This window comes from Rhinopithecus roxellana, chromosome 10 (genome assembly GCF_007565055.1).
Source record: "Rhinopithecus roxellana isolate Shanxi Qingling chromosome 10, ASM756505v1, whole genome shotgun sequence".
NCBI lineage: Eukaryota > Metazoa > Chordata > Mammalia > Primates > Cercopithecidae > Rhinopithecus > Rhinopithecus roxellana.
The window spans coordinates 83,018,423-83,043,299 of NC_044558.1; the positions used below are offsets into that span (position 1 = coordinate 83,018,423).

At 41.8% G+C, this 24,877-nt stretch overlaps 1 protein-coding gene across 1 annotated transcript in view; it reads right to left on the reverse strand.

Annotated features, from left to right (window-relative positions):
• Window positions 1-24,877, reverse strand: part of KNTC1 (kinetochore associated 1) — a 100,120-nt gene that overhangs the window by 43,543 nt on the left and 31,700 nt on the right. The window contains exons 17-34 of the mRNA XM_010368364.2: window positions 24,166-24,291; window positions 23,986-24,075; window positions 19,411-19,464; window positions 18,694-18,755; window positions 15,465-15,576; window positions 14,004-14,147; window positions 12,911-12,967; window positions 12,715-12,816; window positions 10,782-10,901; window positions 10,549-10,692; window positions 9,454-9,552; window positions 8,185-8,288; window positions 7,933-8,032; window positions 6,791-6,925; window positions 6,027-6,146; window positions 3,535-3,607; window positions 2,834-2,901; window positions 834-1,114 (exon numbers count right to left, since the gene is read on the reverse strand). Of these exons, the coding sequence (XP_010366666.1) occupies window positions 834-1,114; window positions 2,834-2,901; window positions 3,535-3,607; window positions 6,027-6,146; window positions 6,791-6,925; window positions 7,933-8,032; window positions 8,185-8,288; window positions 9,454-9,552; window positions 10,549-10,692; window positions 10,782-10,901; window positions 12,715-12,816; window positions 12,911-12,967; window positions 14,004-14,147; window positions 15,465-15,576; window positions 18,694-18,755; window positions 19,411-19,464; window positions 23,986-24,075; window positions 24,166-24,291 (1,991 nt within the window). The remainder of the gene's footprint in view (window positions 1-833; window positions 1,115-2,833; window positions 2,902-3,534; window positions 3,608-6,026; window positions 6,147-6,790; window positions 6,926-7,932; window positions 8,033-8,184; window positions 8,289-9,453; window positions 9,553-10,548; window positions 10,693-10,781; window positions 10,902-12,714; window positions 12,817-12,910; window positions 12,968-14,003; window positions 14,148-15,464; window positions 15,577-18,693; window positions 18,756-19,410; window positions 19,465-23,985; window positions 24,076-24,165; window positions 24,292-24,877) is intronic.

Sequence of the window (24,877 nt, forward strand, 5' to 3'; positions counted from 1 at the left end):
CTGTCGTCCAGGCTGGAGTGCAATGGCACGATCTCGGCTCACTGCAACCTCCACCTCCCAGGTTCAAGCGATTCCCCTGCCTCATCCTCCCGAGTAGCTGGGATTACAGGTGCCCACCACCACACCCAGCTAATAGTTGTATTTTTAGTAGAGACAGGGTTTCATGGTGTTGGCCAGGCTGGTCTTGAACTCCTGACCTCAAGTGATCCACCCGCCTCGGACTCCCAAAGTGCTGGGATTACAGGCGTGTCGCCACACCTGGCCCCAGGCTGTTTTTCAAATGACTAAGGATACCATTCGCTGCTGAAGTGCACAGTAACCTAAATTTAATGGTTATGTTACCTAACTCTGCAGTATTGCTTACTTGCCTTTTATGCTACTACTTTCTGACACTGAGGCCCAAAATACGCTCTGAGGGTGAGAAATCAAGAATCGCTTCTGTGAAAAAAGAGTGTTACTGGCCCTACCCTTATGACTGAAGAAAGAAATCAGGCAATTGTTACTCTTTCTTTTTTTTTTTGAGACGGAGTCTTGCTCTGTCTCTCAGGCTGGAGTGTAGTGGTGCAATCTTGGCTCACTGCAACCTACCACAATCCTGACTCAGCCTCCCTAGTAGCTGGGACTGTAGGCACGTTCCACCACGCCTGGCTAATTTTTTGTATTTTTAGAAGAGACAGGGTTTCACCATGTTAGCCAGGATGGTCTCGATCTCCTGACCTTGTGATCCGCCCGCCTCAGCCTCCTAAAGTGCTGGGATTACAGGCGTGAGCCACTGCGCCTAGCCGCAATTTACTTTCAGAGAAGCTATGCAATTCAGGGACCTGGAATGTCACCTGCATTTTTTCAGTGCTGTTTTGATGTTCCCGTCTTTTAAGGCTCTCAAGGTCAGCTCTGCCTCCAGCTCTTGCTTGGACACTTGCAGGGCCAGTGCCTGTCTGTGCAGCTTTGATTCCATACTTGGGTTCTGCATCTCAGCAGCTATGGGCTCCGGGGTGCTCCTGGGTTTGTGTTTCACCTGTGCAACTTCGTGAGCTTTAATGTGCTGCTCACGGAGATCTGCTACCAGGGAACGATTGCTATAATCTTCAAATGAAAGAAAGACCTCAAAGTTTTCCTGTAGCAAAGGTAAGCAAGACAAAGTCCCAAGTCTGTTTAATCTATAGTTTTTTGGTTTTTTTAAAAATAATTTTAACTTTTACTTTAGATTCAGGGGTACACCTGGGTATACTGTGTGATGCTGAGGCTTGAGGCACAACTGATCCCATCACCCAACATAGTACCTGATGGGTAGTTTTTCGACCTGTGCCCTCCTCCCCTCCCCACCTCGGCCAAGTAGTTTCCAGTTGTTTTCATCCATCCATTCATTCACTTATTTTCAGGCAGGGTTTCACTCTATTGCCCAGGCTGGAGTGCAGTGGTATAAACACAGCTCCTGCAGCCTCCACCTCCTAGTCTCACACCATCCTCTCGCTTCAGCCTCCAAAGTAGCTGGGTCTACAGGTACACATAACCACGCCCAGCTAAATTTTGTTATTTTTAGTAGAGACAAGGTCTCACTATGTTGCCTAGGCTAGTCTCAAACTCCTGAGCTCAAGTGATCCTCCAGCCTCATTCTCCCAAAGCGCTGGGATTATAGGCATGAGCCACTGCACCCGGCCTCCAGATGCTTTTCACAGAAAAAGCTATTTACAGCAGGTCTCAAACTTTTGGGTCATAGGACTCCTTTACATGCTTAATTGTATGATTCCACTTATATGAAATAGCTAGAATAAGCAAATTCACAGTGACAGAAAGTAGAGAAAACCAGGGGCTGGGGGAAGAGAGGAAAGGGGAATTATTGTTTCACGGCTACAGAGTTTCTGCTCAGGGTGATGAAAAAGTAGATAGAGGTGATGGCTGCACAACACTGTGAATGTAATTAACACCACTGAATTACAAACAAAATAACTGTTAACATGGAAAATTTTGTTATAAGTATTTTAACACAATTAAAAATTAATAATGCATCCAGGCACGGTGGCTCATGCCTATAATCCCAATACTTTGGGAGGCTGAGGCAGGCAAATCGCTTGAGGCCAGGAGTTTGAAACCAGCCTGGCAAACATGGCAAAACCCCATTTCTACTAAAAACATAAAAACTAGCTATGTGTGGTGGCACACACCTGGAGTCTCAGCTATTCGAGAGGCTGAGACTGGAGAAGCTCTTGAACCCAGGAGGCAGAATCTGCAGTGAGCTGAGATTGTGCCACAGCACTCCAGCCTGGGCAACAGAGTGAGACTTTGTCTCAAAAAAAAATAATAAATTAATTAATTAATAATACAACATACCAAAAAAAAATCGAATTGCATATTTTAAATGGATGAATTACGTGGTATGTAAATGACATCTCAATACAGCTGTTGAGACAGAGAGAGAGAAGGAAAACCAGTATCTCCAGTTCCCAAAAGCTAGTGCAGAAAACGTTTTTTTTTTTTTGAGATGAAGTCTTGCCCTGTCACCCAGGCTGGAGTCCAGTGGCGCAATCTTGGCTCACTGCAATCTCCGCTTCCTGGTTTCAAGCGATTCTCCTGCCTCAGCCTCCTGAGCAGCTGGGACTACAGGTGCGTGCCACCACACCTGGCTAAATTTTTGTACTTTTAGTAGAGATGGGGTTTCACCACGTTAGCCAGGATGATCTTGATCTCCTGACCTTGTGATCTGCCCGCCTCAGCCTCCCAAAGTGCTGGGATTACAGGGGTGAGCCACCGCACCCAGCCATGCAGAAAACTTTAAGGAGGCACAAATGCACTGACTGGTCAAGTAATAATGTTTAACATGGCTTGATATGTTTACCTGTAAGCTAGCAACCTCTTTAAATAGTTTCAACATTTCTTCACATTCGTCCTTCTTCTGCAGATTGTCTATAATTAAATTTTTAAAAGTTATAGCAGACATGAAAATTCTCATATTATCAGAATTTTAAAGAGAAGAAATTTTAATTAGCTTTGGTTCTCTCATCTCAAGTCTTCAGTAGTTCTTCTCAGATGATAATATATAGTAACTAAGTACAAAAAGAGATCTAATTTGAAAAAAATCTAATTATTCTTTCAGGAGGTAGAAAACAGAAGTTTATGGGTTACAAAAAAGTTATTTTTCTGAAGTAAATTGTAGCTTCTTTTTTTTCCCTGGAAAGTTACTTTCTTAATTGTTTTATTTAACTTCCAGTTCAAATGGCTTCTCCCCACCATCATAAGCAACCAATAAATGAGAAAAATGAGCAATTAGTGCGAGACACTAAGGAAATCTAGTCTAGCACTAAATAGTAAGTGAACATATAAACAAACGATAGGTTGATTTTGCATGCGTCTATTCTTACATTGCTGATAAAGGAAAAAAGGAAGAAAGACTTTTCATGAAGCAAAATGGGTGAGATCAATAAACACAATCAGAACCAGAAAAACTGTGGGTATGGTGAGAGTTATCATTGATGCCTCTTTCTGAAGAGGATGAGCTTTGGAACAAAACTGAGATGAGAAAACAGAAATAAAAGCTACCTTTCTGAATGTCACATAGTATCTTAAGAATGTCCACGGATGTCTTCGCTACAGACATTCTCCAGGCCTTGCCCTAAAAATAAATAAATAAAGCAAAATAAAATCTACTTCCTTTTCTGACCAATTCAGTAGTACATATACAAATACACAATAACCACAGAAGCAGAAAAAAAAATCATGGAGGAGTTGGGCAGCTGAGAAATGAATCGTTAATGAGCGTTACACAGGGTAGACCTGAAAAACTCCAGTATGAACTCCTGGATATATGATTTAGAAATACCAAAGAATATGCAACTCTCCCAAATAACCTTTCAACTACATTATGATTAACAGATCCTTATTCTCTTTTAGAGTTGTTATTTGAAAAAACATTTGGAAAAGTTAAAAAGAACAGAAATCTAAAAAATGGCCTAGAGAACAGAAGTCTAATGTAATAATCACTACCTTCCAGTGATTATTTAAAAAAAAATTTTTTAAGAGAAGGAAAAGGCCAGGCGCGGTGGCTCAAGCCTGTAATCCCAGCACTTTGGGAGGCCGAGATGGGCGGATCACGAGGTCCGGAGATCGAGACCATCCTGGCTAACACGGTGAAACCCTGTCTCTATTAAAAAATACAAAAAACTAGCCAGGCGAGGTGGCGGGTGCCTGTAGTCCCAGCTACTCAGGAGGAGGCTGAGGCAGGAGAATGGCGTGAACCCAGGAGGCGGAGCTTGCAGTGAGCTGAGATCCAGCCACTGCACTCCAGCCTGGACGACAGAGCGAGACTCCATCTCAAAAAAAAAAAAAAAAAGAGAAGGAAAAAAAGGAGATGCTTTAATTAAAAGACATGATGTATGTAAAATGTTTAGTAAGTGCCTCGCCATAAAAAAATTCAAATAGTTTCATAACGGGAGCAATTCAAACTGGTAGTTAAGAATACAGACGACAGTATTAGACAGTTTGAGCTGAGGTTCTGCCCCTTTCTAACAACCTTGGAAAAACGTCATTTACCTTAATATTTTTAATATTTTAGTTTTCTAACTTAATATATAAGGAGACAACAATAGGAACTACTTCACACCTTTGTTATGAACAAGAAATAGCTATTTAACTTAACCTATTGCATAGTAAATATTAGGTGTTAACAAAAACAACAACTTCCTTTTCCAACAGGAAAAAACATTACTGAAATGGACTGAGAGAAGAGAGAAGTTGGGAGGTATCTATCCTTAGGGGTTTAAAAACCCAACTGTTGGCCAGGTGTGGTGGCTCACACATGTAATCCTAGCACTTTGGAAGGCCGAGATGGGCAGATCACTTGGTGTCAGGAGTTTGAGACCAGCCTGGTCAACACGGTAAAACCTGTCTCTAGTAAAAATACATAAATGTCCCAGGTGTGGGGGCGGGCACCTGTAATCCCAGCTACTCCCAGCTGAGGCAGGAGAATCGCTTCAACCTGGGAGGCAGAGGTTGCAGTGAGCCGAGATCGTGTCACTGCACTCCAGCCTGAGCAACAGAGCAAAACTCTGTCTCAAAATAGGTAAGAAAAGAAAAGAAAGAAAACCCAACTGTTGGGCATGGTGGCACATGCCTGTAAACCCAGCTACTTGGAAGGCTAAGGCTAGAAGAGAACTTAAACTCAGGAGTTCAAGACCAACCTGGGCAACACACCAAGACCTCATCTCCTAAATATAATATTTAAAAAAAGAAAAAATTAAAAATCAGTAAAAATCCAACTATTCTGGAAAAATCAAGTATTCCTCATCTGCACAAAAGTAAACTCTCTTAAAACCATTTCTAGGTCGGGCGCGGTGGCTCAAGCCTGTAATCCCAGCACTTTGGGAGGCCGAGGCGGGCGGATCACGAGGTCAGGAGATCGAGACCATCCTGGCTAACACGGTGAAACCCCGTCTCTACTAAAAAAATACAAAAATCTAGCCGGGCGAGGTGGCGGGCGCCTGTAGTCCCAGCTACTCGGGAGGCTGAGGCAGGAGAATGGCGTAAACCCGGGAGGCAGAGCTTGCAGTGAGCTGAGATCCGGCCACTGCACTCTAGCCCGGGCGACAGAGCGAGACTCTGTCTCAAAAAAAAAAAAAAAAAAAAAACCATTTCTAAGTTTCAATGTTATAAGATTATATAGATGCATATTGGTTCTGTAGCTGATATTACTATTTGATAATAATTATGTCCTATATAACAGGAAACATTGTTTATATTGCAAGGCATTACAGAAACCTTTCCTGTACAACAGGTACTCAGAGACACACGCTAACCCACAGCTCCTAGGTCATTCTCTGTGGGCTCAAGCAGCCACTCCATGACGGCCACAATTGTTTTTTTTTTATTTTTATTTTTTTAAACTAGCAGTAAATTTACCCATGAATTGTGTTCACTAGGCCACCCTAGCAGTGAGAAGGGCAGATCTTCATATGTGTAAGTCCATCTTTTCTATCCTATTGATTAATAGCCATAAAAATTAGATTTACTTATATTTTACTTAGTGAAAATGTCACCTCTTTAGAATGATCTGGCCCTTCTTGTAATGCCAACCGTGCCCATATGATGACTCTTTCCGCAGTTTTCTCAGCTTCAGCAGGAGGCAAAGACTTCAACAGAAGGAGACAGTCTTCACCCTATAAACAGGGTTTGAAAGGAAGAAAAAACAGCTGATATTTGCAAAGGACAGTGTGGCCTTACCTCTTTCTTTTCTATTTAAAGATGAATATACATCATTTGGAAAAACAGATTATGGTTCAATGTTTTAATAATCTGAAAATCCATTTTTATTTTATGTTACTTTAAGTTTCAGGATACAAATGCAGAAAGTGCAGGCTTGTTACATGTGCCATGGTGGTTTGCTGTGCCCATCAACCTGTCAACCACGTTTTAAGCCCCACATGCATCAGCTATCCATCCTGATGCTGAAAATCCATTTTTGATGACAGAAAACAATAAAATAAATGTAAAATACGATCCTAGATACCGAAGATTTAATTCCTAGGCATTGCTATGATTATAGAATCATATAAAAATAATGACATTTAAAAACACAATAGGCCGAGTACGGTAGCTCACACCAGTAATCTCAGCACTTTGGGAGGCTGAGGTGGGTGGATTGCTTGAGGTTGGGAGTTTCAGACCAGCCTGGCCAACATGGTGAAACACAGCCACTGCATTCCAGCCTGGGCAATGGAGCGAGACTCTGTCTCAAAAAAAAAAAAAACAATAACACAGAAACAAAGAAGCCATACGAAATGACAACATAAAACTTACAAACCTGTTCTCTATCAATCAGGTCAATAATTCTTAGACTGTAGATCTCATCATCAGATAACATAAACGCTTGGGCCACCTTTAAAGCATCTTCTAAAGAAGATGGGACATCTTGCTTGAGAATGTATCTAACCACCCTCTGCAACAGATAATATGAACATTTCTTTGTTATAAAACTCACAGAAAACCAAGAAATCATTTGCTCATAAGCGCAAAGTGGCCAAAAAATTAAAATAATGCAGCAAAAAACTAAACTGTATGAAAAATTAAAACATGATTTATATTCTGATCATTCCACAGTCCTGTCTTCTTTCTTCTATAACTTCTTAATTTACTATTTGGTGTCTTTTTTTTTTTTTTTTTGAGACAGTCTCCTCTCCCTCTGTTGCCAGGCTAGAGTGCAGTGGCGCAATCTCAGCTCACTGCAACCTCCACCTCCCGGGTTCAAGTGATTCTCCTCCCTCAGCCTCCCAAGTAGCTGGGACTACAGGTACGTGCCACCATAACTTACTAATTTTTTTGCATTTTTAGTAGAGACAGGGTTTTACCATGTCGGCCAGGATGGTCTCGATCTCTTGACCTCATGATCCACCCACCTTGGGCTCCCAGAGTGCTGGGATTATGGGTGTGAGCCACCACTCCTGGCCTATTTGGTGTCTTTAATACTCTCATAAAAAGGCCAGGTGCAGTAGCTTGCACCTGTAATCCCAACACTATGGGAGGCCGAGGCGGGCAGATCATCTGAGGTCAGGAGCTCAAGACCAGCCTGACCAACATGGAGAAACCCCATCTCTACTAAAAATGCAAAAGAAATTTAGCCAGGCGTCGTGGTACATGCCTATAATCCCAGCTAGTTGGGAGGCTGAGGCAGGAAAGTCACTTGAACCCAGGAGGCGGAGGTTGCAGTGAGCTGAGATCGCGCCATTGCACTCCAGCCTGGGCAACAACAGCGAAACTCCATGTCAAAAAATATAAATACTCTTATAAATAACTGAACACCTTATTAACATCATATCTAACAAAAGAAACGTAGTGGAAAAACCTAGCTGTATCAGCCTCCTAGAACATAAAATCCTCATTTAGTTTCCCATGTTGCCCTAGAAATGAAAGAAAAGAGAAAAAAGACTCTTCAAAGAGTGTACTCACCATTATTTCCTTGTTTAAGAGATTTACCTCTCTTATGCCATATCCTCGTAAAAGTTTTTTCATCTCCATTAGTTTGTAACTTTCCTGTAATAACTTGACTCTGAAAGCAAATTTATCCATATTAACATGGATTATCTTTTTTATGAAGTACTATGGGACACAGTAAACAATATAGAAACATAAATGAACGTCAACTCGAAACACAATGTTTCTCCAGAGCGCAAAACATTGTTTGGTAGACTATAATCTTACTTGGGATGGTCCATTTCCAGGTGCTGTTTCACCAGTTGCTCCACAGCTGCACTCCAAGGAACCACTGCCGCATACATGATCTTGAGCACAGCATCAAATATGAGCTACAAAAAGATGCACACATGGACAAGGAACAGCCCTCAGGTTTACGATGCATGCAAGTGAACAGCACAGTCTAATCAGCAGAGGTCTTACACCAACCACATGGTAGTTTGAGAATATTTCATCTACTCACTGGAAAACCATTTATTTCTTCAGTTTTCACATACAGAGAACAATTTGACTATTCAGAAAACTTCAGAAGAGTCTTTTGTCTGCTGTAAGCTAAGACACACAGCTTTATTGCTTTCTACAGTCTTTACAATCTCTGGGTTTTTTTGTTTTTTTGAGTCAGGGTCACGTTCCCATTGCCCAAGCTGGAGTGCAGTGGCGCAATCTCAGCTCACTGCAAACTCCACCTTCTGGGTTCAAGCAATTCTCCTGCCTCAGCCTCCCAAATAGCTTGGACTACAGGTGAGCACCACCACACCTGGCTAATTTCTGTATTTTTTGTAGAGACAGGGTTTCACCATGTTGCCCAGGCAGGTCTCAAATTCCTGAGCTCAGGCGATCTGTCTACCTTGGCTTCCAAAAGTGCTGGGATTACAGGCATAAGCCACTGTGTCCAGCCTTAGTCTCTGGCGTAAAAACAGTTTTCATTATTTTACTTCTATTTTATAGTGGTAACAACAGTGCGAAGTTAAAATAAAGGCATATTACAACATATTAAAAAATGTCTCACATTGCAGGCGGTAACTGAAAAAGAAACTCTCCATGTTTGCATAACCACAGAAAAGCCTGCAAAGATATGCATACAACTGTCCATGGAGGTTACCCTGGGGGTGGAAATGAGTAAACATTCACTTTTTATTTTCTGTAATTAAATAAAACAGACACTTTAGGAGAACAAAGCGGGCAGATCACTTGAGCCCAGGAGTTCAAGACCAGCCTGGGAAACCCTGTCTCTACAAAAAATACAAAAATGAGCTGGATGTAGTGGCACGCGCCTATGGTCCTAACTACGCAGGAGGCCGAGGTGGGAGGATTGCTTGAGCCAGGGAGGTTGAGGCTGCAGTGAACCATGATCATGTCACTGCATTCCAGCCTGGGCGACACAGCCAGACTCATCTCAAACAAAAACATATATATGTTGCTTTTATGAACAGAAAAAAGTTTTCAGAAAAGACTTAATGCTCAAAAGGGAAACACAAATGGTCACAATTTACTTACGTCCGTGTCAGATAAACATCCTATTACTGCCATGGCCTTTGCTTCCCATGCTGTTTCAAAGAGTGATGTGGACTTTGAGCTGCATCTATCCAGTAAATCCTAAAAAGGGATAAAAATGTATGTTTTTTAAAAATTAAAAATTCCCATTAAAAAATGCCACATAAAGCTAGATACAGATATTACATGGCCTTGATAGATGTGTTAAAAAAAAAAAACCCTAAAAATTCTAATTAGTCATAAATGTTGAATAACGGTCTACAAATACAAAACTGCAAAAAAAATGGGCCTTTAGTTTTATATGGTATAGAAAATTTAAGAATGAAATATTCTTGAAGAATCTACAAATAAGATTACTGTAGCACATTAATAATGTCCACAAGAAATAATTGCTAATATTTATTGAGCTCACGCTCCTGTGATCTCATAATAGCCCTTTGAAGAAAGTACTGTGAAAGGGAAATATCTTGGGCCCCCAAAATCACTAAGGAAAACTCAGGCTGGAAACTGCTTAGGGCAAACCTGCCTCCCATTCTATCAAAGTTACCCCTCTGCTCACTAAGATAGCTGCCTTATCCGATTGCCTCCTTTGGAAAGGCTAATCAGAAACTCAAAAGAATTTTAATGTTTTGTATCACCTATCTGTGACCTGGAAGCTCCCTCCCGCTTGGAGCCTTCCTGCCTTTGCTTCAAGTTGTCCCACCTTTCCAGATAGAACCAATGTACTTCTTACATATGCTGACGGATGTCTCATGTCTCTCCCTAAAATATATAAAGCCAAACTGTGCCTGGACCACCTTGGGCACATGTCTTCAGGACTTCCTGAGGCTGTGTCATGGGCGCATCCTCAACTTTGGCAAAATAAGCTCCCTAAATTAACTGAGACCTGTCTCAGATTTTCTGGGTTCACAGTCCTAATGTATCCCCACTCTGCTCAAGATGATTAGTAGCAGAATTAACCCACATTTTTAACCAATTCAATATGCTGCATGAGTCCTACTGATAAAGCATATGACATTCCTTAAAAAATTAAATATTTACTGCAGTGCTGCACTGCACAGATCCAAGAAATAAGATTAGATCTAAAGGAAAAGTTACCTCTATGTACAGCAACAGAAGTTCCTCCTCTTGCAAGTCATGTTCTCTCATGTAAACTCTTACAAACCTCTCTAGGACAGAGGGAATGAGCTCTGGGGCCAGCACTTTATCAAACATTCGGAACACTATGGTGGTTGTATTTTCCTGGATGCCAAAGGAAAGAAAGATGGCATAAATACAGACTCCACCCATAACTTGACATACAAAATAAATCCTATGACCTTGGACTTTACCTTCTCAAAATCACAGAGGGCTAATTTGCAGTTGTACTTCCTATGCAGTGTGATCAATTCTCGCAAGTTATTTACCAAAGTTCTCAGCTGACATACTTCCTCTGTGTTCTGATAATCCTTCTAAAACAAGTGTTAAAGTTGTTAACGATATAAAATAAAAGTGTGAGAGAAAAATAGAATCAGAATTATTTCAGATAAAATAAGAAATAACCCTGGTTATGCACATAAGAGGAAACCTGCAAGTTTAAACCGACTTATGCTCTAAATTTTGTAGTATTTTAACTAAATTAGTATAGATCAGAATTTGAAAGAAATTTTCTTTCTCTTAAAAATAGAAAAATTAAAAATATTAGTATAATACTTTTTCAGAACCCAAGTATACTTAGTACACAGCATCATTTAGATAGTGCTCAGTGTCCCATCTATCTATAGAGATTATATATCATAACGAGATATAAAGGCATAACATTTCCTAAAATTATATACAAAGAACAGAACCTTCAATATTGATAAAAGTTTACAGGGAAAAGATAAAAATCATGTTTTACAGTAAGAGGAAAAAGCTCTTATATAGAAAAGGTGACTTGATAGATACAACGTTTGAAAACTAATACTAACGTACTATCAAGACTTAATTTTTCTTTTTTTAGGGGTGGGGGGGATGGACAGAGTCATGCTCTGTCACCCAGGCAGGAGTGCAGTGCCACGGTCTCAACTTACTGCAACCTCCACCTCCCAGGTTTAAGCGATTCTCCTGCCGCAGGTTCCCAAATAGCTGGGACTACAGGGACCCACCACCAGGCCTGGTTAATTGTTTTTGTATTTTTACTAGACACGGGGTTTCACCATGTTAATCAGGCTGGTCTTGATCTCCTGAACTCAAATGATCCACCTGCCTCGGATTCCTCCCAAAGTGCTGGGATTACAGGCGTGAGCCACCATGCCCAGCTAAGATCTAATTTTTCAAAGGATTGTGAAATGCTGCTAATGCAGAAAATCCCAATTATACCACTTAGCAGAATGTTTATATAGTTCCCCTTTTGGTTGGTTCAATAGAGAAAAACTGTTCATTAAAACAGGTTGAAGGGGGCCAGGAGCAGTGGTTCATGTCTGCAATCCCAGCACTTTGGGAAGCCGAGGAGGGCAGATCATCTGAGGTCAGGAATTCAAGACTAGTTTGACCAACATGGTGGAACCCCATCTCTACTAAAAATACAAAAAAAAATTAGCCAGGCATGGTGGCAGTGCTTGCAATCTCAGCTACATGGGAGGCTGAGGCAGGAGAATTGCTTGAACCTGGGAGGTGGTGGTTGCAGCGAGCTGAGATTGCACCACTGCATTCCAGCCTGGGCAACAGGGCGAGATTCCATCTCAAAAAAAAAAAAAAAAAAAACAGGTTGAGAGGGCTGGGCACAGTAGCTCACACCTATAATCTCAGCACTTTGGGAGGCCCAGGTGGGTGGATCGCCTGGGCCCAGGAGTTCAAGACCAGCCCGGGCAACATGGCAAAACCCCTTCTTTACAAAAACTACAAAAATCAGTCGGGCATGGTCATGTGCACCTGTAGTCCCAGCTACTCAGGAGGCTGAGGTGGGAGGATCACTTGAGCCCAAAAGTTGAGGGTACAGTGAACTGTGGTTGCACCACTGCATTCCAGCCAGGACAACAGAGTGAGACCTTGTCTCAAAAACAAATAGTAAATAAATAAATATATAAATAAATAAATAGGTTGAAGTTGTAACAGAAATATTAGAAACAAAAAAAAGCAAACTTTCCTACATATGGATTTTAAAGGCACAAAACAAAAAAAAGGAACACAAAAACTGAAAATTTAAGAAGTAGATATATGTCCAGATACTTTACATACATGCGGACAAACCCTTTCAGGTAAACTGACTGTTTCATTACTAAAAGTCCATTCTCCACATCATACCAAGGAAATCCAATGCCAGGAAGATGCCAATCCCAACTCGTCTGTTTTTTCTGCTGTAAAAAATATCTCTGCCAATTGAAGTCCATTTTCTGGCCAATTTGCCTTTAAAAAAAAGATTACAGACAGTTCCAAACAACGTATTATACTGTTGGGAGTGTGCAAAATGTCTTTTTACTGTTAATTAAATCAGTATTACCTTATCAGTTAATTCAAGGTTCCTGGCTGCTTGTTCCAACCATTTTGCAAGAATTATCTGAAATAAATCATTTAAAAATAAAGTCTTAATAGATAATCACTGATATAACTAAAAACCTCCACCATTTCTTTTTTTCCTTTAGAAATTTAATTTGTCTATAAACGTCTTATCCATGACTGTCTTTTGTGTTTGTGTGGGGGGGTACATAGTAGGTGTACATACTTGTGGAGTACATGATATGTGCTGATACAGGTATGTAATGTGAAATAATCACATCATGGAGAAGGGGGTGTCCATCCCCTTTGTGTTACAAACAATCCAATGACACTGTTTTAGTTATTTTTAAATACAGATTTAAGCTATTATTGACTCTCTTGTGTAATCAAATAGTATGTCTTATTCATTCTTTTTTTTTTTGAGACAGGGTTTCGCTTGTCGCCCATGCTGGATCTCATGCAATGGCAGGATCTCGCTTCACTGCAACCTCCTGGGTCAAGCAATTCTACCGCCTCAGCCTCCCAAGTAGCTGGGATTACAGGTGCATGCCACCATGCCCAGCTAATTTTTGTATTTTTAGTAGAGACAGGGTTTCCCCATATTGGTCAGACTGGTCTCAAACGCCTGACCTCAGGTGATCCACCCAACTCAGCCTCCCAAAGTGATGAGATTACAGGCGTGAGTCACCACACCCAGCCTCATTCTTTCTAAATATATTTTTTTGTACCCATTAACCATCCCCACCTCTCACCCATCAACCCAAAACGCTTCCAAGCCTCTGGTAACCATCCTCCTACTCTCTATGGCCATGAGTTAAATTGTTTTGATTTTTAGATCCCATAAATAAGTGAGAACATGTGATGTTTGTCTCTCCATGCCTGGCTTATTTCACTCAACATAATAATCTCCAGTTCCATCTACGTTGTTGCAAATGAAAACAGCTCATCCTGAATCATGGTTGTCTTTTAAGAGACACTTTAACACAGGTGTTAGTTAACTGTTTAACTAACTGGTATTAACATGACTTAATCTTCAATGATCTAATGTAAAAAACAAAATAAAGTCATCAAGAGTAGAAATACTGAAGACAACTCACCTGTCCTTCCGGTACAGTCCTTCTTACAAATGGAATCACATCATTTTTAAACCATGGACATAGCCTTTGCAAAGAGACTGATTCAGAAATTGAGTTGAGCAAGTTCTCCAGCATTTTCACATCAAATCTGCTTTCAAAGTTTGCCTAAATTATAAGGAGCAAAAAACTAAGATCTGACAAATTTAAAACAAAAACCTCCCAAATGTTTGACAAAGATATTTTAGGAAGTCATTTTAAGGAATACCTTACTGATTTAATAATGAGTGCTAAAGGAGATTTACACTATGCAAATGTTTCTAGTTGGGAGCTGCATACTATAGGCAATGTCACGGCGCTGAGTGTCAAATAGTTTATCATGTAGCAGAGGAACCAGCAGAGAACGAGTATTCTAAGGAAAACTTAACTGCGGGTGATAGTAGGAATTCTAACAAGCAATGCAGCCATTAATGGCATCACGACAAGTTATGACTTCATGGATCTAATACTCTATACCAACTTCAGCCAACCTTAAGGGGATGAAGACAAGCAATTTTAAGGGGCAATCTTTTACCACAATCTAAGCTACTGTAGCAACATCTTCTCCACCAATGCTACATTAGAAAGCCCACTAATAAACCAGATGTTGCCTTTTGAGCTAAGATTAGGAGTTAGACTCTTTTTTTGGTTAACTTTTCAGTTCAGTGGCATAAGTATAGGTTTGTTATGTAGGTAAACTTTTGTCAAGGGGGTTTGTTGTACAGATTATTTCATCACCCAGTTATTAAGCCTATTAACCATTAGTTATTTTTCCTGATACTTTCTCTGCTCCCACCCTCCACCTTCTGAAAGGCCCTGGTATGTGTTTCCCTCTATGCATCCACGTGTTCTCATCATTTAGCTCCCAAGAAGCTAGACTCTTAATGATTGGATAAAATAAGGTTCTACTGTACCTTCACTGTACTTCTGATTTAATATCATCAGAGGACAATTTTCTCTGGGGAAAGTCTTTTATTTTGGGACAGAGTCTCACTCTGTCACTCAAGCTGGAGTGCAGTGGCATGATCTCGGCTCACTGCGACCTACACCTTCCAGGTTAAAGAAATTCTCCTGCCTCAGTCTCCCAAGTAGCTGAGTCTACAGGAACGTGACACCATGCCCAGCAAATTTTTTATTTTTGGTAGAGACAGGGTTTCACCATGTTGATTGACCAGGCTGGTCTCGAACTCCCAACCTCAAGTGATCAGCCCGTCTCGGCCTCCCAAAGTGCTGGGATTACAGGCGTAAGCCATCGCACCCAGCCCATGGGGAAAGTCTTTTTTATCCCCTTGCCCTTTGTGAACAAAAGCAAGTCATATTTTAAGAACCAATCAGAAAACACCCCATCACCCAGTCAGACTTGCATCCTGTTAGTTTCCAACATTGATTCAATCACCTAACTCAGGAGCTACAAAGCTGTTAAGGAAAAAATGTAAAACATGTTACCCGATGTCGAAGCCAAAGGTATTGTGCACATACAAGGTTTCCTTCTTTTAGCTGTAAAAAAATATCTTTGAGATCATCTTCATTATTTAGAAATTCAATCCAAGAACTGCCACTGAATAGACAAAGAAGGGGGAAAGGTCAGTTTTTAAAAAAATTAAGGTTATACCTTTTAAGTGGATATCTTTAAATGCATTTTAATTAGTTTTGTTCTTCATAAACAAAAACTAAAAAAAAAAAAAACCCAGTTCCAAAGATCACACGGTGCAAAGCTCATTTCCTTCCTATCTCAGACCCTAGAACTCCCGCCACCTTCCTCAGCACATTTCCTTCCTCAGCACATTTCCTTCCTATCTCGGACCCCAGAACTCCCGCCACCTTCCTCAGCACGTTTCCTTCCTATCTCGGACCCCAGAACTGCCGCCACCTTCCTCAGCACGTTTCCTTCCTATCTCGGACCCCAGAACTCCCGCCACCTTCCTCAGCACATTTCCTTCCTATCTCGGACCCTAGAACTCCCGCCACCTTCCTCGGCACATTTCCTTCCTCAGCACATTTCCTTCATATCTCGGACCCCAGAACTCCCGCCACCTTCCTCAGCACATTTCCTTCCTCAGCACATTTCCTTCCTATCTCGGACCCCAGAACTCCCGCCACCTTCCTCAGCACATTTCCTTCCTACCTCGGACCCTAGAACTCCCGCCACCTTCCTCAGCACATTTCCTTCCTACCTCGGACCCTAGAACTGCCGCCACCTTCCTCAGCACATTTCCTTCCTACCTCGGACCCTAGAACTGCCGCCACCTTCCTCAGCACATTTCCTTCCTATCTCGGACCCTAGAACTCCCGCCACCTTCCTCAGCACATTTCCTTCCTACCTCGGACCCCAGAACTGCCGCCACCTTCCTCAGCACATTTCCTTCCTACCTCGGACCCCAGAACTGCCGCCACCTTCCTCAGCACATTTCCTTCCTATCTCGGACCCCAGAACTCCCGCCACCTTCCTCAGCACATTTCCTTCCTACCTCGGACCCTAGAACTGCCGCCACCTTCCTCAGCACATTTCCTTCCTACCTCGGACCCTAGAACTCCCGCCACCTTCCTCAGCACATTTCCTTCCTACCTCGGACCCTAGAACTGCCGCCACCTTCCTCAGCACATTTCCTTCCTATCTCGGACCCTAGAACTGCCGCCACCTTCCTCAGCACATTTCCTTCCTATCTCGGACCCTAGAACTCCCACCACCTTCCTCAGATACATGTAGCTTCCTGTCGGGCCCACCTCAGATAATCACTGCACATAGAAATAATTATTTTTGGCCGGCGCGGTGGCTCAAGCCTGTGATCCCAGCACTTTGGGAGGCCGAGACGGGTGGACCACGAGGTCAGAAGATCGAGGCCATCCTGGTTAACCCGGTGAAACCCTGTCTCTACTAAAAAAAACACACACACAAAAAAAACAACTAGCCGGGCGAGGTGGCGGGCGCCTGTAGTCCCAGCTACTTGGGAGGCTGAGGCAGGAGAATGGCATAAACCTGGGAGGCGGAGCTTGCAGTGAGCTGAGATCCGGCCACTGCACTCCAGCCTGGGTGACAGAGCGAGACTCCGTTTCAAAAAAAAATTTAAAAAAAAATACAAAAAACATTGAACCATAATGTTTTTCCAAATGATGTATTTTCATCTTTAAATAGAAAAGAAAGAGGTAAGGCCACACTGTCCTTTGCAAGTACCAGCTGTTTTTTCTTCCTTTCTTTTTTTTTTTTTTTTTGAGGCGGAGTCTCGCTCTGTCGCCCAGACTGGAGTGCAGTGGCGCGATCTCAGCTCACTGCAAGCTCCGCCTTCCGGGTTCACGCCATTCTCCTGCCTCAGCCTCCCAAGTAGCTGGGACTACAGGCGCCCGCCACCTCGCCTGGATAGTTTTTTGTATTTTTAGTAGAGACGGGGTTTCACCATGTTAGCCAGGATGGTCTCGATCTCCTGACCTCGTGATCCGCCCGTCTCGGCCTCCCAAAGTGCTGGGATTACAGGCTTGAGCCACCGCGCCCGGCCTTTTTCTTCCTTTCAAACCCTGTTTATAGGGTGAAGCCTATCTCCTGTTGAAGTCTTTGCCTCCTGCTGAAGCTGAGAAAACTGTGGAAAGAGTCATCATATGGGCACGACTGGCGTTACAAGAAGAGACAGATCATTCTAAAGAGGTGACATTTTCAGTAAGTAAAACACTAGTAAATCCAATTTTTATGGCTATTAATCAATAGGATAGAAAAGATGGACTTACACATATGAAGATCTGCCATTCTCACTGCTAGGGTGGCCTAGTGAACACAATTCATGGGTAAATTTACTATTAGGAAAAAAAAAAATTGTGGCCGCCGTGGAGTGGCTGCTTGAGCCCACAGAGAATGACCTGGGAGCTGCGGGTTAGCGGGTGTCTTGGAGTACCTGTTGTACATGAAAGGTTTCCATAATGCCTTGCAATATAAACAATGTTTTGTGTCATATAGGACATAATTATTACTGCTAAATAGTAATGTCAGCTACAGAATCAATATAAATCTATATAACCTTAGAACATTGAAACTTAGAAATGGTTTTAAGACAGTTTACTTCTTTGCAGACAAGGAACCAAATACTTGATTTATCCAGGATAGTTAGATTTTTACTGAGCCTAAGAAGTTGAGGCTGCAGTGAGCTATGATCGCACCACCACACTCAAACCTGGGTGACAGAGTGAGACCCTGTCTCAGAAAAGAAGAAATGACAACAAGGATGTTCAGCCAGTTTTTGTTGCTGAAAAGATAATATTTTCTATCACTCAATAGCCCCCATAGAAACACAAATTCAGCAAGAGGAATGCTATACCTGTTATGACATTCCAAATTTCTATGTAACTTATACTCTAAAAAAAAAAAAAAAAATTTTTTTTTTTTTGAGACTGAGTCTTGCGACAAGGCTGGAGTGCAGTGGCACGATCTCGGCTCACTGCAACCTCCACCTTCCGGGTTCAAGCGACTCTCCTGTCTCAGCCTCTCTAGTAGCTGAGATTACAGATGAACGCCACCATGCCCGGCTAACTTTTGTATTTTTAGTAGAGATGAGGTTTTGCCGTGTTGGCCAGGCTGGTCTCGAACTCCTGACCTTGGTTGATCCGCCTGCCTCAGCCTCCCAAAGTGCTGGGATTACAGGCATGAGACACCATGCCTGGCCAAAAAAATTTTAACAGAAAATGTACACACCTGAATTTTTCTGGTCCAAATGCTCCATAAAAAGTAGTCAATTTTGCATGAGCTCTTAGAACCTGAAGAAATAATTTAATAATCTGAATTTATATGCAACAATATTGAAATTAAAAAACATTAACAATTAATCATTACATTTCACATGTCTATACACATTCACATTTATCTCGCATCACAACTCAATTCCCATAAGACTGCCTTTATTTCACACACATACATACACATACACACACACACACACACACATACACACAAAACATGGGATAAGAAAAACATTTCCAATTACATCCAATTATAAAGGCACATACACAATAAATGTAGGAACGCTTTAAAATCCATTTTCTCACTGATTTCTAAGTTCTTATGGTAAAATCCAACTGGATTACAATATTTACTTTGAACTAAGAATTTAAATATTTATATGCTCACATGCACACACACATGTATTTTGGCACCATCATAATCATCATCACAGCTTATCTTCATCTGAATGTTTAGCAGGTACCAGGTACCATGCACAACAGTTTACAGGAATTATTTCCTTTGATCTCAAAATGACTTTATAAAGTAAGTACCTATTAATATTACCATTTTGCAGTTAAGAAAACTAAGGTATTGAAATAACTTGCTCTTGATAAAATATGGGTCTATTTTGAATGGAAAACATAAAGGTATATTCACCCACATATTAACCTAGAAATCTAATGTAATTACCTCTTGCAAGCCATAGGAATAAATGAGAGCAGTTTTATCTTCTTTCTTCAAAAGCTAAGTAAGAATAATAAGAAATACCATTAGAAGAATATCTACTATTTGGCTAGTTCCTAAATAATGGATTTTCTGTGAAATAACAAAATTTTTTAAAAAATAAATTGCATTTAAGTGTGAAATGAATAGTAAACTATAAAGAACGGACATGTTTTTAAAAATAATGCATTTGGTCAGAGGCAGTGGCTCACACCTGTAATCCTAGCACTTTGGAAGGCTGAGGTGGGCAGACTGCTTGAGCTCAGGAGTTTGGGATGACCCTGGGCAACATGGTGAAACCCCGTCTCTACTAAAATACAAAAAATTAGCGAGGCATCGTTGCGCACACCTGTAGTCCCAGCTACTAAGGAGGCTGAGGCAGAAGAATCCCAGGAGGCTGAGGTTGCTGTGAGTCGAGGTTGTACCACTGCACTCCAGTTTGGGGTACAGAATGAGACTCCGTTTCAAAAAAATAATAATAAAAATAAATAAATAAATAGCAACAATACTCATGGGTCATTGCAAAAAATGACATTATTTGCAACTGCAAAAATTGCATGTTAAAAAAGGTCTATAACAGAAAAAGAATCCCTTTTTATTTATTATCATTATTATTTTTTTTTTTTTTTGAGACAGGGTCTTGCTCTGTCACCGAGGTTGGAGTGCAGTGGTGCAATCTCTGCTCACTGCAACCTCCACCTCCTGGGTTCAAGCAATTCTCCTGCCTTAGCCTTCCAAGTAGCTGGGATTACAACCATGCACCACCAGGTCCGGCTAATTTTTCTTTTGTATTTTTAGTAGAGATAGGGTTTCATCATACTGGCCAGGTTGCTCTCAAACTCCTGACCACCAGTGATCCGCTTGTATGGGCCTCCCAAAGTGCTGGGATTATAGGCATGAGCCACTGCACCCAGCCAAGAATCCATTTTTAAAAAAATTATTTCTTTGGCATACGACTAATATATACAAACAGTATCAAAGCATACCCTCCCACCTTACATACATTAGTACAGGGATTACAGCCACCGTGCTGGCCCCAATCCCAACACTTGGAGAGTCTGAGGCAGGAGGATTGCTTGAACCCAGGAGTTTGAGTCTGCAATGCATTACAATTGCACTCCAGCCTGGGTGAAAGTAAGACCTTGTCTCAAGAACAAAGTGTTAGCAAAGACGTGGAGAAATTGGAACACTTACGCACTGTTGCTGGAAATGTGAAATGGCACAGTCACTATGGAAAATACGATAGTTCCTTAAAAAATTAAAGAGAATTAGGGCCCAGTGTGGTGGCTCACGCCTGTAATCCCAGCATTTTGGGAGGCTGAGGCAGGCGGATCACTTGAGGTCAGGAGTTCAAGACTAGCCTGGCCAACATGGTAAAACCCCATCTCTACTAAAAATACAAAAATTAGCTGGGTGTGGAGGCACATGTCTGTAATCTCAGCTACTTGGGAGGCTGAGCTGAGATAATCACTTGAGCCTGGGGGGCAGGCAGAGGTTGCACTGAGCCAAGATCACGCCATTACACTCTAGCCTGGGAGACAGAGTGAGACTCTGTCTCAAAAAAAGAGAATTAGCATATGACCCAACATTTACACTTCTGGGTATATGCTCAAAAGAACTGAAAGAGGGACTCAAATAGACATCTGTACAGCCATATTCATAGCAGCATTATTCACAGCAGCAAAAATGTGGAAATACTAAAGAAGTCAGGGTTATGGTCAGAGTCAGGGACCATGGATAAACAAACAAGAAAGAAAGTGTGTCATTTGCAACAACATGAATGAACCTGGAAGATATTATGCTAAGTGAAATAAGCCAGTCACAAAAGACAAGTACTGTATGATTCCATTTAATATAAGGTAATTAGTAGTCAAAATTATATACATAGACAGCAGATGGTTTGCCAGGGGCTGGGAGGACAGAGAAATGGGAAGTCAGTGTTTAATGGGCAGAGTTTCAGTTTCATAACGTTGAAATGAGTTGGGGAGATGGATGATGGCTGCATGTGATTATGAATGTATTTAATACCACTAAATTTAAAAATGCTTAAGATAGGCCGGGTGCAGTGGCTCATGCCTATAATTGCGGCACTTTGGGAGGCCAAAACAGGCAGATCATTTTAGGTCAGGAGCTCAAGACCAGCCTGACCAACATGGTGAAACTCTGTCTCTACTAAAATACAAAAATTAGCCAGGTGTGGTGGCGGACACCTGTAATCTCAGCTACTTGGAAGGCTGAGGCAGGAGAATCACTTGAACCCAGGAGGTGGAGGTTGCAGTGAGCTGAGATCGTACCACTGCACTCCAGCCTGGGCGACAGTGCGAGACTCCCTCTCAAAAATAAAACAAAATACATTTTTTTTAAAAAAGGTTAAGATGGTAAATTTCATGTTATGTATTTTTTTAACAAAATTGGGGGAAAAAAGTATAAACAACCCAAATGTCCATCAACTGGTAAACGGAGAAACAAAATGTGGTATATCCATAAAATAGAATATTATTTGTCAACAAAAAGAAATATAGCACTGACGTGCTACAGCATGGATGAACCCTGAAAATATTTATTTTTATTTTTTTTTTTTTTGGGGACAGAGCCTTGCTCTGTCACCAGGCTGGAAGCATGATCTCGGCTCAAAGCAACCTCTACCTCCCGGGTTGAAGCGATTCCCTTCCCTCAGCCTCCTGGGACTACAGGCATGCGCCACCACGCCCATATAACTTTTTGTATTTTTTGTATTTTAGTAGAGACAGGGTTTCACCATGTTGGTCAGGATGGTCTCGATCTCCTGACCTCGTGATCTGTCCACCTCGGCCTCCCAAAGTGCTGGAATTACAGGCGTGAAACAACGCACCCAGCCCAAACCCTGAAAATATTATGCTAAGTGAAAGAAGCCAGACATGAAGGAGACATATATGACTCCATTTATTTGAACCGTTCAGAACAGGCAAATCTAGAGAGACAGGAGGTAAATTAGTGGTTTCCTGAAGCTGGGGGACTGGAGGAAATGGGGAATGACTATTAATGGCATAGAGGTTTGATTTTGTTTTGTTTTTTGATACAGAGTCTCACTCTGTTGCCCAGGCTGCAGTGGCACAGTTTTGGCTCACCACAACCTCTGCCTCCCAGGTTCAAGCGATTCTCCTGCCTCAGCCTGCCAAGCAGCTGGAACTACAGGACTGTACCACCACACCCAACTCATTTTTATATTTTTAGTAGAGATGGGGTTTCCCCATGTTGGCCAGGCTGGTCTTGAACTCCTGACCTCAGGTGACCCACTCACCTCTGCCTCCCTAAGTACTGGGATTACAGGCATAAGCCACCTCACCCAGACATTTACAAATTTTATCTTTTAATTTTTTTTCTTTTTCTGTTGAGACGGAGTCTCTGTCGCCAGGCTGAAGTGCAGTGGCTGATCTCAGTTCACTGCAACCTCCACCCCCCAGGTTCAAGCAATTCTCCTGCCTCAGCATCCCAAGCGGCTGGGACTAAAGGTGTGCACCACCACACCTGGCTAATTTTTGTATTTTTAGTAGAGACAACGTGAGGTCTCACCATGTTGGCCAGGCTGGTCTTGAACTCCTGACCTCAGGTGATCCACCCACCTTGGCCTCCCAAAGTGCCGGGATTACAGGATTGAGCCACCGCGCACAGCCTTAATTTTTATTTTTTGAGATAAAGTCTCGCTCTGTCGCCTAGGCTGGAGAGCAGTGGCGCAAATTCAGCTCACTGCAGCCTCCGCCTCCCGGATTCCAGCAATTCTCATGCCTCAGCCACCCCAGTAGCTGGAACTACAGGGATGTGCCACCACACCCAACTAATTTTTATATTTTTAGTAGAGACGGAGTTTCACCATGTTGGCCAGGCTGGTCTCGAGCTCCTGACCTCCGGTGATCCACCCACCTCAGCCTCACAAATTGCTGGGATTAAGGTGTGAGCCACCACATCTGACCCTAAAGATTCTTTTAGGGGAGATTTTAAAGTTCTAAAATTGACATTAATGATGCTTGCACAACTCAAGGAATATATTAAAAACCACTGAACTGTATACTTTAAATGGGTGAATTGTATAGGACGTGAATTATCTCCATTAAGCTATTATAAAAACTTTTTTATTAATAATACACACAGAGGATAGGAGGAAAAAATATATTTGAGGCAGGATTATGAGATTAAAGCAAATTCTCCCCCACCCACAACAACCAAAATACAGGCCGGGCGCGGTGGCTCAAGCCTGTAATCCCAGCACTTTGGGAGACTGAGACGGGTGGATCATGAGGTCAGATCGAGACCATCCTGGCTAACACGGTGAAACCCCGTCTCTACTAAAAAATACAAAAAAACTAGCCGGGCGAGGTGGCGGGCGCCTGTAGTCCCAGCTACTCGGGAAGCTGAGGCAGGAGAATGGCGTGAACCCGGGAGGCGGAGCTTGCAGTGAGCTGAGATCCGGCCACTGCACTCCAGCCTGGGCGACAGAGCGAGACTCTGCCTCAAAAAAAAAAAAAAACAAACAAAAAACACCAAAATACAAAAAAACGAACCTACCCTGGTTTTGGCATAATTCAGCATCTCTTGAGTCGTTTCATAGGTTATCCACTGAGCCTTCAGGCAGTAATTCACCACAAATTCATCGTCCTGTTTCACAAATGCCAGACACAGTAAGGCAATCTAACGTTGATCAACACATCAGTCTAAATACTCTAGTACGTGACAAGAAAAACATACCTGGATTTTATGTAGATTTTCCTTAGCATCGTCTACAAGTTGTTGCCATTCAGTCTGTTCACTGGCATTCACAGAACTCAATGCCAGTTTCTCCAATATATGATTTGACTTGACCTTGTAAACAAGCTGTAATATAAATATACCACATCAAGCAATGTGAACTACAATAATATCTGCAGATGGCTTATTCTCAGAGTAAGCTGAGTGAAATAAACTACTATGAAAAAGGGGAATCCTCATGCGGTCCAGGAATAAGATTTAAAGAAAGTAACATTCAGGTATCTGAGAGGTGAATCAGATTATTAGCAAGTATGAGAACCATTTCTGTTGAGTCCTTACAAAATGTGTCAAGCAGTACACTTACTAAGTGCTTTATATGAGCTAAGATATGGAATCTAAATATCCATCAACAGATAAGTGAATAAATAAAATGTGATATATTTGCACAATAAAATATTGTTCAGTCTAGAAGCTGGGTGTAGTGCCAGCCTGCTCAGGAGGCCGAGGAAGGACAACCATTTGAGCCCAGGAGTTCGAGTCCAGCCTGGGCAAGATGGTAAGACTTTATTTAAAAAAAAAAAAAAGAGGGAAAATTTGTCATTTGCAACAACAATACTGATAAACCTGAAGGACATTATGCTAAGTGAGATAAGTCAGACACAATAAAAAAAATACTATATGATCTCACATGTGAAATCTTAAAATAGTCAAA